Source organism: Ambystoma mexicanum, chromosome 3q (genome assembly GCF_040938575.1).
Source record: "Ambystoma mexicanum isolate Mex_15411 chromosome 3q, UKY_AmexF1_1, whole genome shotgun sequence".
NCBI classification, from domain to species: Eukaryota; Metazoa; Chordata; class Amphibia; order Caudata; family Ambystomatidae; genus Ambystoma; species Ambystoma mexicanum.
The window spans coordinates 1,279,394,135-1,279,411,224 of NC_090926.1; the positions used below are offsets into that span (position 1 = coordinate 1,279,394,135).

Sequence of the window (17,090 nt, forward strand, 5' to 3'; positions counted from 1 at the left end):
CTCAGCCAATCATGGCAAAGTGCGACTTGGGTTTCCTAGGATACCCTGTGCAGGGGGTGACTACACCCCTCCCTCGCATTCAGCCCACCTAGGCACCCAGGCGCCTAGAGGAGGGCTTCTTGGCAGAAGCCCACCAAAAGACAGTGAACAAAGAAGTCAAACCTGGTTTGCCACGCAAAGTAAAACACAAGAAGGACTTTAACAAAAAGAAATGGTGAATAAACTCGACCGGAGCCTAAAGAAAAAGGTTTTGGTCAAGCGGGTTTAAGTTTGAGGCTAATAGTACCACGTTTATATAGTATAATCACGGTAGAAAAGTTAGGGTAGATACCACTGCCATCAGCCAAGTCTAAATGTTAAAAGAGCGAAACAATGCTCTAGGAGGTACAGATAAAAAGGGCTAAGAATTAACCCCTTCCAGTACTCCATGGAAGATGGGGTGTACTGGATCGGTGGTTAAATGACTAAGTAAAGTTAATGGTAACTTTACCCTTTTCTGGGGGACAGTAGTCAGCCCCAGAAATGGAGTCGGGGGGAAGACTAAAAGACAACCCTGTGTCACTGCACTGAAGGTGATGTATACCACACAAAAGAAGGGGCTACTTAAGTGGTGTACTCCAGAGTCCACAATCACAAAAACAGATGAAACACACATGGCAAACATGGGTAAGAGTGGGGGAAAAGCTCACACTCTTACCAAGTGAAAGAAATAACTCTAGAAAATCCAGCAAAGCTGCTGGGGGACTCACTAGGTAAGGGAAATTAGGCATTGAATGAGAATTCTCCCTAACAAGATTCAAGACCAAAAACCCTGCTCAAGGCAATCACACTCAAATACTACACATAACATCCATCTATCTCACACAAACTTACTACATAAGAATCCACACCAGAAATCCTGCTCAAGGCGATTACATTCAAATACCACACACAACATCCATCTGTCTCACACAACATTCTGCATGCATAGGATTCAACATCAAACACCCTGCTCAAGGTGATCACACTCAAATACCACACATAACATCCATCTATCTCACACAACATTCTGCATAAGATTCAACACCAAACACCGTGCTCAAGGTGACCACACTCAAATACCACACAAAACATCCATCTATCTCACATAAACATTCTGCATAGGATTCAACACCAAAAGCCTTGCTCAAGGCGACCACACTCAAATACCACACACAACATCCATCTGTCTGACACAACATTCTGCATAAGTTTCAACGCCAAACACCGTGCTCAAGACGATCACACTCAAATACCACAGATAACATCCATCTGTGTCACACAAACATTCTGCACAAGATTCAACACCAAAATAAACCCTGAAAGTGCTCACACGTAAATACCACACACAACACCCAGCTGTCTCACACAAACATTCTGCATAGGATTCAACACCAAAAACCTTGCTCAAGGCGATCACACTCAAATACCACACATAACATTCATCTATCTCACACAAACATACTACATAAGATTCAACTCCAAACACTCCCCTCAAAGCGATCGCACATAAACTATCCAACATGACACTGAACATCATCATTCATAACAGCCACACCACCAAACCCCCCACTCATGATGACCTTGCTTGAACCTCTCATGTTCACCCTAACATTAAAACACCCAGCTCAACAATACCACACCCAAACACCACACACATCACCCATATTCCTCACTTAAACCATTCACAGTACCCATCATTAAACCATCCAGCTCAATAGCGCCACACTCAAAAACCCCACACAGACACACTCATATTCCCCACTCAAAGCGTTCACATACAACTTGAAACCAACCAGCTCAGCGATACCACACTCAGACACCACTCGCATACACTCATCTTCCTCACTCAATACCTCTCTTTAACAAACGAACAGTAAGCCATCTATCTCAAATCCAGCTCATTCACGCCACACTCAAACACGACATATAACACATATTCCGCACTTAAATCTTCCACATGCAACCCAACATTGAACCACCCAGATTAATAATACCGCACCAAAACACCACACATAACACGCATCTTCCTCATTCAACCACTTTATGCACAACACAATATTAACCCATCCACCTCAAGAATACCACAACTAAACATTTCACATAACATTCCTATTAAGTCCCAATCCAGCTTTTCACAAACAACACATTAAACCACCAAGCTCAACAATACCACAACCAAACATCAGACATAACACTCATCTTTCACACTACAACCTTTTACAAACAGCCCAACATTAAACCAACCAGCAAAATAATATCACACTCAGACGTCACATGTAAACACTCATCTTCCTGACTCAAACCTTTTACGTAGAACCCTACATTAAACCACCAACACACCACAAACTCAGCTGAAGAATGCCACACCCAAACACCACAAACAACACTCACCTCCCTCACTCAAACTTCCCACATACAACCCAACATTAAACGATCAAGCACAATTCCAGGTCAATAATACCACACTATTATAGCACATACACTCATCTTCAAAGGTGTTCATACAACCTAAAATCAAACTAACCAGCTTAATAATACTATACTCATACACCCTCAAACACCCATCTTCCTCACTCAAATCTGTCTTGTGTCAAATCCATCTCATTAAGATCATACACAAATACCACATATAACATATATTCCTCACACAAACCTTCACCTAGATCCCAAAATGGAACCACACAGCTCAAGAATACCACACTATGACACCACACATACCACACCCATGTACTGTACTCAAACCGTTCACATGCAACCCAACATTAAACCATCACACTCGTTAACACCACTCAGACACCACAGACAAATATTCATAGTCCTCACTCCAACCTGTCACGTAGACCCCACATTAAACACTGACCTCAAGAATATCACACCCAAATATCACACAAATCACACATCTTACTCACTTCAACCTTCCATGTAGAACCCTACATTAAACCACCCAGCTCAACAATACAACACCCAAACACCACACACAACACTAGTCTGTGTCACTCAAACATATCAGATACAACCCAACATAAAATCTGTGAGCTCAAAAATACTAAACTAAGACACAAGACATAACACTCCTCTTCCTCACTGAAACATATCACATACAACCCAACATAAAACCCATGAGCTCAAAAATACTAAACTAGGACACAACACATAACACTCCTCTTCCTCACTCAAACAGATCGCATACAACCTAACATAAAACCCATGAGCTCAAGAAATACTACACTCAGACACAACACATAACACTCCTCTTCCTCACTCAAACATATCACATACAACCCAACATAAAACCAATGAGCTCTATAATGCTACACTCAGACACAACACATAACAATCCTCTTCCTCACTCAAACATATCACATACAACCCAACATAAAACCAATGAGCTCAAAATACTACACCCAGACACAACACATAACATCCTCTAACTCACTCAAACATATCACATACAACCCAACATAAAACCCATCAGCTCAAAAATACTAAAGTAAGACACAACACATACCACTCCTCTTCCTCACTCAAACAGATCACATACAACCCAACATAAAACCAATGAGCTCAATAATACTACACTCAGACACAACACATAACACTCCTCTTCCTCACTCGATGGTACCCTCAAACAACCATATAGCCACTCACAGCCTAAGCGTAGGCATGCCTCTCAGTAGCCATATCAATCTACCACTCAGGTCACACCTTATGGAAGCCTCTGCAGCCATATTCAGGCAACTACTTTCTGCACAAGCCCCCCCCCCCCGCCCTACAACACACTCTCTGAGTGTGGTAAAGGTCCCTAACTTGAACTCATCCAGAAAAGGATTCTGGGGACAACCCAGATCAGGCAGATCATAATCGGCGTCAATGCTGTGCCACAACCAATGACACGCGTGACTGTTTACAGTTGCTGCATAATGTAATAACATATTCATTATACTGCACCAAATCATCACTGCAGTGCTCTCAAAGCACCTAGCCTTGTCTGAGATTTGAGGGTGCATCGTGTTGCCCCCTGGGGGGCGACAGACATTAGTCTGCAGCAGGAAAGTGAAAATAGGGGATAATTAAAGAGGCCGTGTGGGGGACCCCACCCCCCAAAGGAGGGTAAAATATGTACAGAAGAGACAGCAGGCATATTGCGCCTGATTCACAGAGATTTGCTCTGGAACCGATCAGAAGGTGACAGCGATCTTCTCTGAGTGGCTCCTTCTGCTTCCAAGGCCCAAAGCGGAGGAAATATGGAGAGCCGGGAGGACCTCTGAGAGCATCACTTGGAATTCCGATTCACAAAGCTTTGCTTCAAGGCACCCCAGTGATGATCCAGGCCTCTCCAGATTTGCTCCAAATCTGAGCCTCTCGCAGGACATCCCCTGATTTTCTCCAGCACAAACATTAGTATCAGCTCCATTGACGGCACTTAAAGCTGCGCTCTTTTACGAGGCCGCTGGCGTTGCTGGTTTCAGACACTGAGGGCCTTTTGCCTGAGTTACCTAATGAGGAACCTGCCCTTTCACTGTGAGAAATCTCAGCAGCTGGAAATGACTCCCAGGCAGGAAGGAGACCCCATTTGGAAACTACACCGTGAATGTAAGGCTCTTCCTGGAACCCAATGACACCCAGTGCATTCCTCTAAGGCCGACACACGCGCTTACTGGGATTTCAACTGTATAACTTCACCGCTACCAGTCCCCCGCTGCCCCGTGCCTGGGTCTAACCTGGCCTGAGGGTTGCTGTTGGCACTCTTGTCTACGCTCAAACCCTCTAGCTATTGATGACTTGCTCTGAAAAGACAGCAACATTTTGATCTGTAATCATTCGAATGATGTCTGTTGGTGATTGCTCTGAGAAAAGGGGGACAAGCTTGTGTGATTTGCACTAGACTGAAACTGTCACAGTAATTAATGAAGACATTTTTCATATTGACTTAAGCAAAGTAATCCGTCACTGTGCCAATGTGTGTTTCGACTTTAAAAACGCTTCATCAGGGAGATTAAACTGGTGCCTTTATTTCCTTAGTAATCCTCTCTATTTCTTCTACAGTTCTCGCTTATGTTCGTGAAGCCTGTTTGAGAAGCAGTTTCATCATAAAAATTGAACTGTAGTTCAAACCCTCTTCCCGTTGCATTGCCAATTCATATTCCTGATCCTCATAAAAATTGGTGACAATTCCGATCCTAAATTTCCAGGGTACTCTACAAAGTTCCAAATATTTCTGCAGTGAAGACTTCTCACAACACGCATCAATGTCTTTCTTAATTTCTTGAACCGCAAACAGTTTAATCGCCCTGATGAAGAATTGCTGGACCACAAACACGTGTTGACATGTTGGGGGAATATTTAGATAAGGTACATTGATAGAATGCTTTGCTTACATCGACGTGAAAAATGTCTTTTAAAAAGATGCTTAATTAACAAACGTGACGATTTCAGTCCAGCGTAAATCACACGGTTTCCCCCCTTTCCTATAGCAATCACCAACAGATATCCATAGAAGAATTACTGATCGAAATGTTACTATATTTTCAGGAAAATGAATTAATAGTAATTGGCATTCGGCGTAGACAAAAGTACCCACAAGTACCTGATCAAATCAATTGACCTTCATCAGGGCATAAGGAGAATGTCCCGGTTTGGTCTGTGGCTGCAGCACTAACAAGCAACCTTTAGGAATCTTTGATCCCTAGTACAGCTCACCAGAAGTATAATTTATACCCTGATCTGAAGTTTGTGCTGCACACTTAAGCCTCAACTCTGGATTTTCCGGTCCAGGCTATAGTGTAACTGAGTTTATATATATACATTGTTGCTGCACACTTAGCCGAACTCTGACAGGCAGGTTCCAGGCCCAAATCCAGCCTGAGCTGGCCCAGGCACATTTGCTGTACACCTATCGAGAACTGTGGATTCCTCTGGGTTTTCTGGCTCTGTTTTTTCCTGGTTTAAGTCGTACTTATCCCAATGGACATTTTCGGTATCTTGGTTGGGTCTTCTCCTGATACACTTCCCCTTCTTCACACTTCCCCTTCTTCACGGAGTCCCTCTAGCTTCTATTCTTGGCCCTTTCCTTTTTTCTCTTTATACTTCTTCGTTGGCTAAAGTTATTCCATCTCTTTGTTTATCCCATCACTTTTATGCAGATGAGACTTCTTGTCTTTCTCCTCTTTTACATCTGATGTTCATGACAAACCCTCGGCTTGTCTCTTAGCTAGTAACTCTTGGATGTCTAATCATTAGCTTGTTCTAAATGCTGCTAACACTGAGGTTCTTTTCTTTCCTTCTTCTCCTCCTACTTCTATCTCGTTTCCTCCCTCCCAGCTTTCCATTTCCCCCTCGGCTCATAACTTGTGTTTCTTTCTTGATTCTGCTCTATCTTTTGCTCATCATATCTCTGTTTCCTCGCACGCCTGTTGTTATCATTTGTATAATATTCAAAAAGCTCGTCCTTTTTTAAGCTTTGCTTTCTTAACTGATCTTTTCACAACTTTTTTATTGTTCTACTTCTCTTTTGGGCCTGCCTGTCTCTCGTCACGCGCCTCTTAAGCCTGTTTTCAATGCTATTTGGCTTCTGTATCTTCTTGCTCCTCGCGATTCTATTGCTCCTTCTCTTTTGGCTCTCGGTTGGCTTTCATTTCATTCTCGACTTAGTCTTTCAATCTCTTTATGGCCTTGCGCCTGTCTACTGTCCTGCTCGTTCCCTCGGCTCTCAATCTCAGTATCTAGTTACTCATCTGTCATGTGCTCATAGCTCTCAACCATTTGTCTCGCAAAGGCGGGTGAAATCACCCGATTTTGTTTCTGGCGGGGAGACACCCATTGGAATGAATGGGCGTGCGGTAGACTTGGCGGCCTTTGCAAGGCGGGTGACACCCGCCCATAGCTCCCAACCTTTTTTGTCACCTAGGCGGGTGAAAACACCCAATTTTCTTTTTGGCGGGTGAGAGGCCCATTGAAGTGAATGGGCGTATGAGGGACTTGGCGGGTGATTCGTCTGCTTTGAAGGCGGGTGACACCCGCCAAAAGCGGGTGAGTTGAGAGCTATGCCCGCCAAAAGCGGGTGAGTTGAGAGCTATGTGTGCTGTGTCACGTTTCTGTTCTTTAACTTTTCATTAGAATGCTCTTCCACTTGCTCTCCGCTCTATTACTTTATATTACCAATGCTGTACTCCTTTGAAGATTTACGTCCTTTCATCTAATGTATGGCTCGGATTATTCTCTTGTAACTCGAATCTCATTTTATTGTACTAATTATGGTTCAATATCCAGCGCTTTGGTTTGAAGCACTTTACAAGTAACATATAAAATAGAAATGAACTACAAATACAAACTCTGACTGGCCAGCCAGCTCCAGGATGGAGTGTAAGCTGAGTGGGCGCGTCTGTGCACGCACCGCACGCTGTGTGTGACCTCTGCCCCGCGCGCTCCTCCCTGGACCTTCCGGGTCCCGCGCGAGCCTGCCCTGGAGTGCCATCTCTGCGCATGTGCGGCGTGCGCGCGCGCGCGCGGCTCGACCTGTGACCCGCCAGCTCGTGGCTCGTGGCTCGAGCGTAGCCTGCGTGGAATGCGCCGTACCCTGAGCCTAGCACGCGAAATGGCGTCCATTCACAGCAGGCGTTGAGAGAATTCAGCAGATATGTAGGTTCATGTGTCAGCAGCCGGCCCCCGGCTCTTGCCCCCAGGGAGGGCCGGCTCAGGCCCAGCAGAGGCAGGCAGACTGCCTGCTGAGCACCTGTGCCAGCCTGGTAGGGCTGGGGGGAGTCAGCACACGCCACACCGTGAGAGACGTGCAGGGCAGGTCTTATAGGGCAGTGAAAAGTAACTCCAACACTGGTTCACATCAGCAGAGGCTCATGTCCCATAATACCAGTGTATAAATAACCTCTTCTCTGCACGAGCTCGGCCCCTTGCCAAGAATGCAGGCAGCTGGGGCCTGCCCAAATACAGCCGGACATTGTCCAGCCCTGAATGACTAACTCCCTGGCAGGTATATATATGATGGGGTGGGGGGGCTGGATATATCCCCCTGGCAAGGGCCCTTAGAGCAGTGGGCGCAGTGTGTGACCTGCTTTCATGCAAAGTGGGGCCAGTCGGTGCCCTCCCACGATGCGCAATGTCTCCGGGTGTGGTCTCCTGAGATGGGCATTGCCTCAGAGTGTGCCCTCCTGAGATGGGCATTGCCTCAGTGTGTGACCTCCGGAGATGGGCATTGCCTCAGTGTGACCTCCTGAGATGGGCATTGCCTCAGTGTGTGCCCTCCTGAGATGGGCATTCCCTCAGAGTGTGCCCTCCTGCGATGGCAATGGGCATCAGTGGGTGACCACCTGAGATGGGCATTGCCTCAGTGTATGACCACATGAGATGGGCATTGCCTCAGAGTGTGCCCCTCTGAGATGGGCATTGCCTCAGTGTGTGACCTCCTGAGATGGGCATTGCCTCAGAGTGTGCCCCTCTGAGATGGGCATTGCCTCAGTGTGTGACCTCCTGAGATGGGCATTGCCTCAGAGTGTGCCCTCCTGAGATGGGCATTGCCTCAGTGTGTGACCACCTGAGATGGGCATTGCCTCAGAGTGTGCCCTCCTGAGATGGGCATTACCTCAGTGTGTGACCACCTGAGATGGGCATTGCCTCAGAGTGTGCCCTCCTGAGATGGGCATTCCCTCAGAGTGTGCCCTCCTGCGATGGCAATGGGCATCAGTGGGTGACCACCTGAGATGGGCATTGCCTCAGTGTATGACCACATGAGATGGGCATTGCCTCAGAGTGTGCCCCTCTGAGATGGGCATTGCCTCAGTGTGTGACCTCCTGAGATGGGCATTGCCTCAGAGTGTGCCCTCCTGAGATGGGCATTGCATGTGACCTCCTGAGATGGCCATTGCCTCAGAGTGTGCCCTCCTGAGATGGACATTGCTTCAGCGTGTGACGACCTGAGATGGGCATTGCCTCAGTGTGTGGCCACCTGCGATGGGCATTGCCGCAGTGTGTGGCCACCTGAGATGGGCATGAGCTCAGTACCCGACCTCCTGAGATGGACATTGCCTCAGAGTGTGACCACCTGAGATGGACATTGCCTCAGAGTGTGCCCTCCTGAGATGGGCATTCCCTCAGTGTGTGCCCTCCTGAGATGGGCATTGCCTCTGTGTGGCCATCTGAGATGGGCATTGCCTCAGTGTGTGACCACCTGAGATGGGCATTGCCTCAGTGTGTGACCTCCTGAGATGGGCATTGCCTCAGAGTGTGCCCCCCTGAGATGGGCATTGCCTCAGTGTGTGACCACCTGAGATGGGCATTGCCTCAAAGTGTGCCCTCCTGAGATGGACATTGCCTCAGTGTGTGACCACCTGAGATGGGAATTGCCTCAGTGTGTTACCACCTGAGATGGGCATTGCCTCAGAGTGTGATCCCTTGAGATGGTCATTGCCTCAGTGTGTGACATCTGAATTGTACATTGGATCCACATGTGACCTCAGAATGAGAAGGATATGACTCCGTAAGTGACCACCTAAGATGGATATGGCCCAGTGAGTGACCTCCTGAGATGGACATTGGCTCATTGCATGTCCTCCTGAGATGGACATTGGTTCAGTCAGTGACCACCTGAGATGGACATTGGCCCAGTATGTGAGCTTCTGGGATGGACATTTACTCAGTGAGTGACCTCCTAAAATGGGTATTGTCTCAGTGTGAGACCTCCAGAGGTTACCGTTGGCTGCATATGTGACCTCCAGAGGTGCTCATTGGCCCTGTGTGTGACCTACTTAGATGGATATTGCTCAGTGTGTAACCTCCTGAGATGGACATTGCTCCGGTGCATGACCTCCTGAGATTGACATTGGCTCAGTGAGTGACCTCCAGAGATGGAAATGGGCTCATTGAGTGACCTCCTGCGATGGCAATGGGCATCAGTGTGTGACCACCTGAGATGCACATTGGCTCCGTGTGTGACATCCTAAGATGGACATTGGTTCAGTCAGTGACATCCTGAGATCGACAATTGCTCAGTGTGTGATGCCCTGAAATGGACAATAGCTCAGTGCGTGACCTCCTGAGATTGACATTGGCTCAGTGAGTGACCTCCTGAGATGGACATTGCTCCGGTGCATGACCTCCTGAGATTGACATTGGCTCAGTGAGTGACCTCCTGAGATGTAAATGGGCTCATTGAGTGACCTCCTGCGATGGCAATGGGCATCAGTGTGTGACCACCTGAGATGCACATTGGCTCCGTGTGTGACATCCTAAGATGGACATTGGTTCAGTCTGTGACCTCCTGAGATGGACAATGGCTCAGTATGTGACCTCCTGAGATGGACATTAGTTCTGTGTGTGACCTCCTGTGATGGACATTGGTTCAGTCAGTGACCTCCTGAGATGGACAACTGGTCAGTATGTGACCTCCTGAGTTGGACAATGGCTCAGTATGTGATCTCCTAAGATAGACATTGGTTCAGTCAGTGACCTCCTGAGATGGACAATAGCTCAGTGCGTGACCTCCTGAGATTGACATTGGCTCAGTGAGTGACCTCCTGAGATGGAAATGGGCTCAATGAGTGACCTCCTGAGGAGGTGGAAATGGTATCATTGAGTGACCTCCTGAGATGGCAGTAGGCTCAGTGTGTGACCACCTGAGATGCACATTGGCATCGGACCGGTTGTCTGCGCACTTTTACTGGCCGCAGTTTGGCGTAAAAGTTAAGGAATTGTCCGGTCCTGCCCGACTTGTCAAGCTTCTGCCAAGTCAGGTGGTGCCACAACAGCCCCCTTAATTCCACTAGAATGCAGGCCTGGCTATCAAGGCCATGCAGAGCCAGATAGCGCAGGGTACTGGGACTTACCTAGGACACCTGGTCGGTGCAGGTAAGAAACAACCTCTCGAAGCAAAGGTACAGGCTGTGAAGGATTGGGACATCCCCACAACACAGACACAGGTGGGAGCCTTTCTAGGTCTCACCTGGTACTACCGGTCGTTCATCAGAGGATATGGGACCATTGCCATACCCCTGAATGATGTAACTTCCAAAAAGATTCAAAGAAGGTGTTTGGACCCCTGCCTCTCAAACCTCCTTTCAGGATTTAAAGGATGGATTGTGCAGGGCCCCAGTTCTGAAAGTGCCGGTCTATGGTCAGGAGTTCATTACCCAGACAGACGCCTGTGATTTTGGGATTGGAGCAGTGTTAGCGCAGCTGAACTCTGAAAGGGTAAAGCAACCTGTTGCCTACATTAGCAGGCGGTTGACAAAAAGGGAAAGGAACTCGGCTGTGATAGAAAAAGAGGTGTATGTGGTTGTGTGGGCCGTAAAGAAGCTGAAACCCTACACCTTTGGGTCTCACTTTATGATCCAGACAGATCACAGGCCTCTGCAATGGTTAATGGTCATGCAAGGGGAGAATCCTGAGCTTTTGCGTTGGGCCATATCCCCACAGGGATTAGATATGGACATCCAGCACAAGCCAGGCTCCCATCATAGAAATGCAGATGGCCTCAGCCGGTACTTTCGCCTTGGTGACGAACCAGACCCTCAGTAGTTTGGTGGTACACATGTTGAGGCTGAGGGTTATGTGAGGAATTCGACCATCTGCACGGGAAGAGTGCGCTCGCCTGTTTTTTTTTAGTTTGTTTAAAAGAATGAATGATGGGAGATCAACCTCTGAAAATATACGGGGCCATTCCCACACATATTTTCCACACACATGCACAGAAGAAAAATAGTCATGTACTCTGGGAGGACACAGTTTACCAGCACCACCCTGCCCAGTCATGTGTAGCGGGTAAATCAAAAGATTTTGACCGCAGGCAGCCTCATTAGATTTCAAAGCCCCATGGATTTGCATTTCCATTGTCAAACCTTGCTGGTGGTGGCAAATACTGAAGAATGTTAATTAGCAGGTCTCAGGGAAGGCCTGTGTGCAGGAAGTGACAATGGAGACCAGAAGCCAACACCTCTTTATGCAATGTGTCAACTTGGTAATAACACCCCTCCTTAGTATGAAAGGGCAGTGAATGTCTTGTCTGGAACCACTCCTTTCAGAGCAGGGAAGTATGTGAATTGCAGGAGACGAACGTCTGCCTGCAACCCCCTACTTCAAAAGGAGGCCCATGTTGTGATCAAGCGCTATATAGGGCTTAGTTATTTAGGGAGACACTTTGATGCACAACAGACCATAAGATGGGTAGGACTTAGAAGTATATGTCGTCATCCTTCCCCTGTCTGTTTCCAAGCGCTCTGATGCCGACCTGAAGCATCACTGAAGATTGTTATTGGAGACCCAGGATTGGCTCACTTAAGTTAGGCTTGGCCTACACCAATCCCTGGGCACCATTTGGCTTTTAAAGAGGGCTGAGCCCTTCACTGATCAGATGATCTGAAGATTGCAAGGAGTAAGAAGAAGGACTCATTTGGACCCGAGCTGAAGGTACAGTCTACCTTACATCTTCCACCAGTGAAGGAAGGCCAGGAAATACAAGAGGGAAGCAAGATCTCTCCTTTAACTATCTCCCAGGAAACAGAAGGAGATACCGGACCCAGATGACCCACCCAGCAGGTCCAGAACCGGTACCCAGCCAGCACACAGCGTGCCCTGCTAGATTCTGACAGCAAGCTTACTAGGTGGGAAGTGCCAGAGAGTCTGGATAAAGGACAAGGCTGTTGACTGCTAACACGCTCCTGAGCTTTTGGCCGTCCGCCTTGAAAGGACACAAGCTCTGCGAAGAAGCTAGCATCATCCAGCGTCCATCATTTTAAGGATAATTTCGAGACAGTTGCGACCTCGAACTGCATCCGACTGCACTGCTGACTGTTGTCACGCTGCAGTTGCCAGAGCCCTCCGGGATGCCTCGACCAGCATTGCAGATCTGCCAACCAGCACAGAGACAACAATTCTTGGCCCTGAGCCACCACACCAGACAGCCTACAGACGTTCGTCCAGCCTTGCTTGCCGAACTGCCTGCTGCCTGGTGCCCGCAGCAGTCTCCCACCACTAACTCTCTTTCAAGGGCTGCAAAGTGCCCTGGAACGGCCTCGATGCTGTCGAGCACCAAGAACTTCTTTAGCACCAGGTACATTGTGGTTCTGCCCCCCTGGTCCTTCCCCGAAGGCCCCTAGAGACAGTTAGACCCTTTTCCCCTTTGGTGCCAGAACCGAATAATCTTGAACTATGAGACTGATTACTTTACCAACTACCCTCCTGCCAGTATCCAGAGTCCATCCCTTTCCTTTGTGAAACTGTCTGTCCTCTGTGTTCTTTTAAAGGGTGGGTTGTAATGTGTAGTGTGCTAGAACTGTCTGTTGTAGTAATAATAAAGTAGATATTTGTATGCAACCTTGACTGGACAGTCCCTTTTATCATTGGGTAATAATTGTATTTTTGCTGTGTTGCATCTAACCAACAGTCCACGACCTTGCAGAGATAAGCCTGCTGTTCCGTCCACGTTACCAAAATTGTACAAGGAGGTCTTATAATTCACTTGTATTCCAATCTGTTTGGATCCCTTCTGGTGTACTAGAGATGTGGGTTGATGGATGGTTTAGAAACCAATATTCATCCATGGACCACTGGTGCCCCGGAAGCTGATTCGTCACAGTCCCCTTGAGATGGACATTGGCTCAGTGTGTTAACTCCTGAGATGGACAGTGACTCAATGAATGACCTCCTCAGGTGAACATTGGCTCGGTGAGTGACCTCCTCAGTTGGACGTTGGCTCTGTGTGGGTCCTTCTGAGATGAGGTCTAGTGATCAGTCAGTGACCTCCACAGGTGGTCGCTGGCTACCTTCCACCACTAGTGCTCTGCTTGTATATACTAAGAGGCCTCATCGTGGTAAGCATGCAGTCTACGCATTGCAATAGGAGTTAGATATAGAAGATTGGGTCTGTCTCGTGGGGTTGTGTTTCTCTGATGTACACCCTCGTGTCCATATGTGTGTTTACATCCCTCGCTTCTTTCCCCAGCCTCCATCCCCTTCTTCGTGTGTGAGTTCGGGTACGTGCAGCCCGTGCACCGGGGTTTCTACTGCCACGATGACAGCATTAAGTATCCCCTGCTTGGCCAAGAGACTGTGTCCGACACCATGCTGGTCAGCGTGGGCATCCTGGTGACCGCGCTCTCCGTAAGTACCCGCGCTCCGCATCTGTGGCGCGCGTGCACTCTGTGTGTCAGCTTCACAAACCTGTGTCTGGGATGTATGTACCCGGGTGTAGAGTCCATGTATCCATTATGGCGATGTCCAGTAGCTTGTTTTTAGCGTCCATACCCAGTGAGTGTACTAACATGAGCACTGTCGAGAGTAACATCACCGACGATTAACCTTGTAGAGAGGCTCTTTGGGAGTGACATTTGGAGTATCAATGCACCCTACTTGCAGAGGTCATGCAGAGGTCGCCCTGATGCCAGCCCCCTCCTTTCAGACTATCCTGTCCTGCATTCGTAAATCCAGCCACAGAATCCTACGGCTGCGCTCTTTTGCAGTAATATTTGGAGTAATAATATCTTGGTTTCACAACAGAGTCACATTTGAAAGAGTCTTCTTGGGAGTATGTATACGGGTATTTCCTACAGATCATCACAGGGAAAGGCTAATTAGGTATAAATAGGTGAAGCATTAATACCCATCCTTCTCTCACATATCACTCTGGGAGAGAGTAAGGCAAGAATGCTTGCTGTATGCACTAGGCTAGTTACACTCTAACCATCACACCCTATCTTTCCATGCACAGTGCTCTGTGAAAGTAATGCGGATTAGTAATAAAAAATGCTATGCCTGCAGTCCCCAAAGGCCACCCTCTTGAAAGAGTTGAATACTAGAGTGTGGATAAGTCTCCTCCCTGATAGTTCACCCTGACCAAGGCTTATGTTGCCAGTACCATTGGAGTATTAGTGCACATCCATCCCCATAGTCCATACTAGTGCCCCTTTGGCAGTACTTTTTGGAGTATTACCATCTCTCCTTACCCATGGGGGTCGCAGAAGCGTGGCCGTTTGGAAATACATGTTGGTGTGTTTATACCCCTTCTTCCCGGCAGATTACCCTAAAAGAGAGATAGTAGCAATAGGAGTATTAATACCCATTGCCCTCAAATATTGGCTGGGAAGAAACCTTTTGTTGAGAATAACACCACCTTCTTCCAAGCAGATCCCTCCTCCAGAAGGAGGCACTCAGTGCAGTATTCCTTCCCCTCAAACCTTTCTGGGAGGGACTCGGGTATCATTGGTAATACTCCTCCTACTCGCACAGGTCACATATTGGACAGTGTGCTGCTAACAATAACATTCTGGGTATTACTACCTCTTCTGCTCCCTGATCGCCCAAATAGAATGTCTGGAGGAAAGTAACACACACCCCTCGCCCACAAACCCCTGGAAAACCGCTACCTTTCCAACCCCACAGATCACTCTGTGATGGGATCATTTTGCTGAAAGTTTTGAGTATTAATCCCCCCCCCCCATTATCCTAGTAGAGTATCCCCCTTGCTCCTGTGAGATCACCAGTTTAAGTGTTCTTTTGGACGTAGTAAAAGTACCCCATCTTCCTCAAAGAACTTCATAGGAGAGGAGCATGTCGAGCTAGCTTTTTCAAGCCCTGTCATCACACTTTGCACTCAAAGTGCCTGCCAGTGTTTTATTTTTAAGCAGTCTTCTGAGAGACTTAATTGGAGTTGTAAAAACGCGTCTAGTGTATTAAAAATGTCTTAAGCCGCTCAATTTATAAGCACTTTGGTGTTCTTCACTGAAGAACTGTTAAAAATAAGCATTGTCAAGGTCAATAGTTTTGGCGTGTGCATAAATATTAGGCATTTCCCAGGCACTGCTACTATCTCCCCAGGTACTCGCTCCATTTTGCAGCTTCTTTTAACAGTGGCCAGTTCATACCACTGTGGCAGTGCCTGGCCAATGCCTTCACCATGCCTACACAAAAGCGAAAGCTGTTGGCATTGCCAATGCTTGTTATAGTAGAAGTTAGAGACACAACACTCCTCCTGCCCCACAGACAGCACTGTGGGCCTGTCCTTTTATCAGCAGCACTTGCAGTATTAATACTCCTTATGTTCTAATCCCTACAGACCTAACTGTGAGCATTGTCTTTGTAGTAACGAGTGGGGTATTAATACCTACAAACCTAATACCTAATACCTACAAACAGATCGCCATGAGCTAGGCTCCTTTGTAGCGAATCACCAGGGTTATAATATTCCTACTCCCGGCAGATTGGTGGTAAACCCTGGGTATTGATGCTAGTCTTTCCACACAGATTACCATTGGAGTGAATTCTATTTGCAGCATCGTCTTGAGCCTTAATACTCCTACTCCCCATTGGCCTGTCGTCTGCTCCAAAGACAATACCACTTTCCATCCGCACCAAGAAAACGGCCCACATCCAGGCTCATGTCTCTGGTGCATCCAACAACACGGCTTAAAATCAGCAGGGAACTAGCCAACCCTTGCGCACTGTCCTCCTCACCTCTTCCCTCCTAGGCCCTCTGCAACACACTTCACCGCAAAAGCTAAGAACATCCTGAGTACCCTTGCTTCCATCTCCCGCTCACCTTCCCCCAGCCCCCTGCCTCCGACGGCCCCCTTCCACCCTCTGCCGTTCTCACCTCCTGCTCTCCTATCACACCTGATTAGGTCACTAAAGTTGTCCGCTCCATGAAGGCCTCCTCCAAACAGGTATCCCCCCTGCTACGCCAGAACCATTAAGGACACTATTGGCTCCCTTGCCCCTGCACTCGCTGACCTCTGCAACCCCTCTTTTGCTGCTGGATCTTTCCCCTCCTCTCTCAAGCACTCCCTTGTGTGCCCCCTCCTGAAGGAATCTTCTCAAGACCCGTCTTGTCCAGCCAACTACTGCCCTATCTACCACCCTCGTCCTTGGGAAACTCTTGGAGAAGCTGGCCTTCCCCCAACTTACTTCACACACTGAACTTGTTGGTTGCCTCCACGACCATCAATCTGGAAACTGCTCTTCGGAACACCTGTGAACAACTGCTGGCATCTCTTGATTCCAACTCTCCAGCTGTTCACATTCTACTCGATCTCTCCTCTGCATTTGACACAGTCAACCACTCCATCCTC

The 17,090-nt window shown here is 47.8% G+C and overlaps 1 protein-coding gene across 2 annotated transcripts in view; it reads left to right on the plus strand.

Moving 5' to 3' along the window:
- LOC138447875 (phospholipid phosphatase 3-like) overlaps positions 1-17,090 on the plus strand; it is a 282,130-nt gene that overhangs the window by 144,059 nt on the left and 120,981 nt on the right. Inside the window, exons 1-2 of one of the 2 annotated variants that reach the window (XM_069604340.1) lie at positions 10,501-11,220; positions 13,970-14,127. In XM_069604340.1, coding sequence (XP_069460441.1) covers positions 14,089-14,127 — 39 coding nt within the window. In that variant the 5' untranslated portion in view covers positions 10,501-11,220; positions 13,970-14,088. Of the gene's footprint in view, positions 1-10,500; positions 11,221-13,969; positions 14,128-17,090 lie in introns of those variants that run through there. The other variant, XM_069604339.1, reaches the window with a different exon arrangement.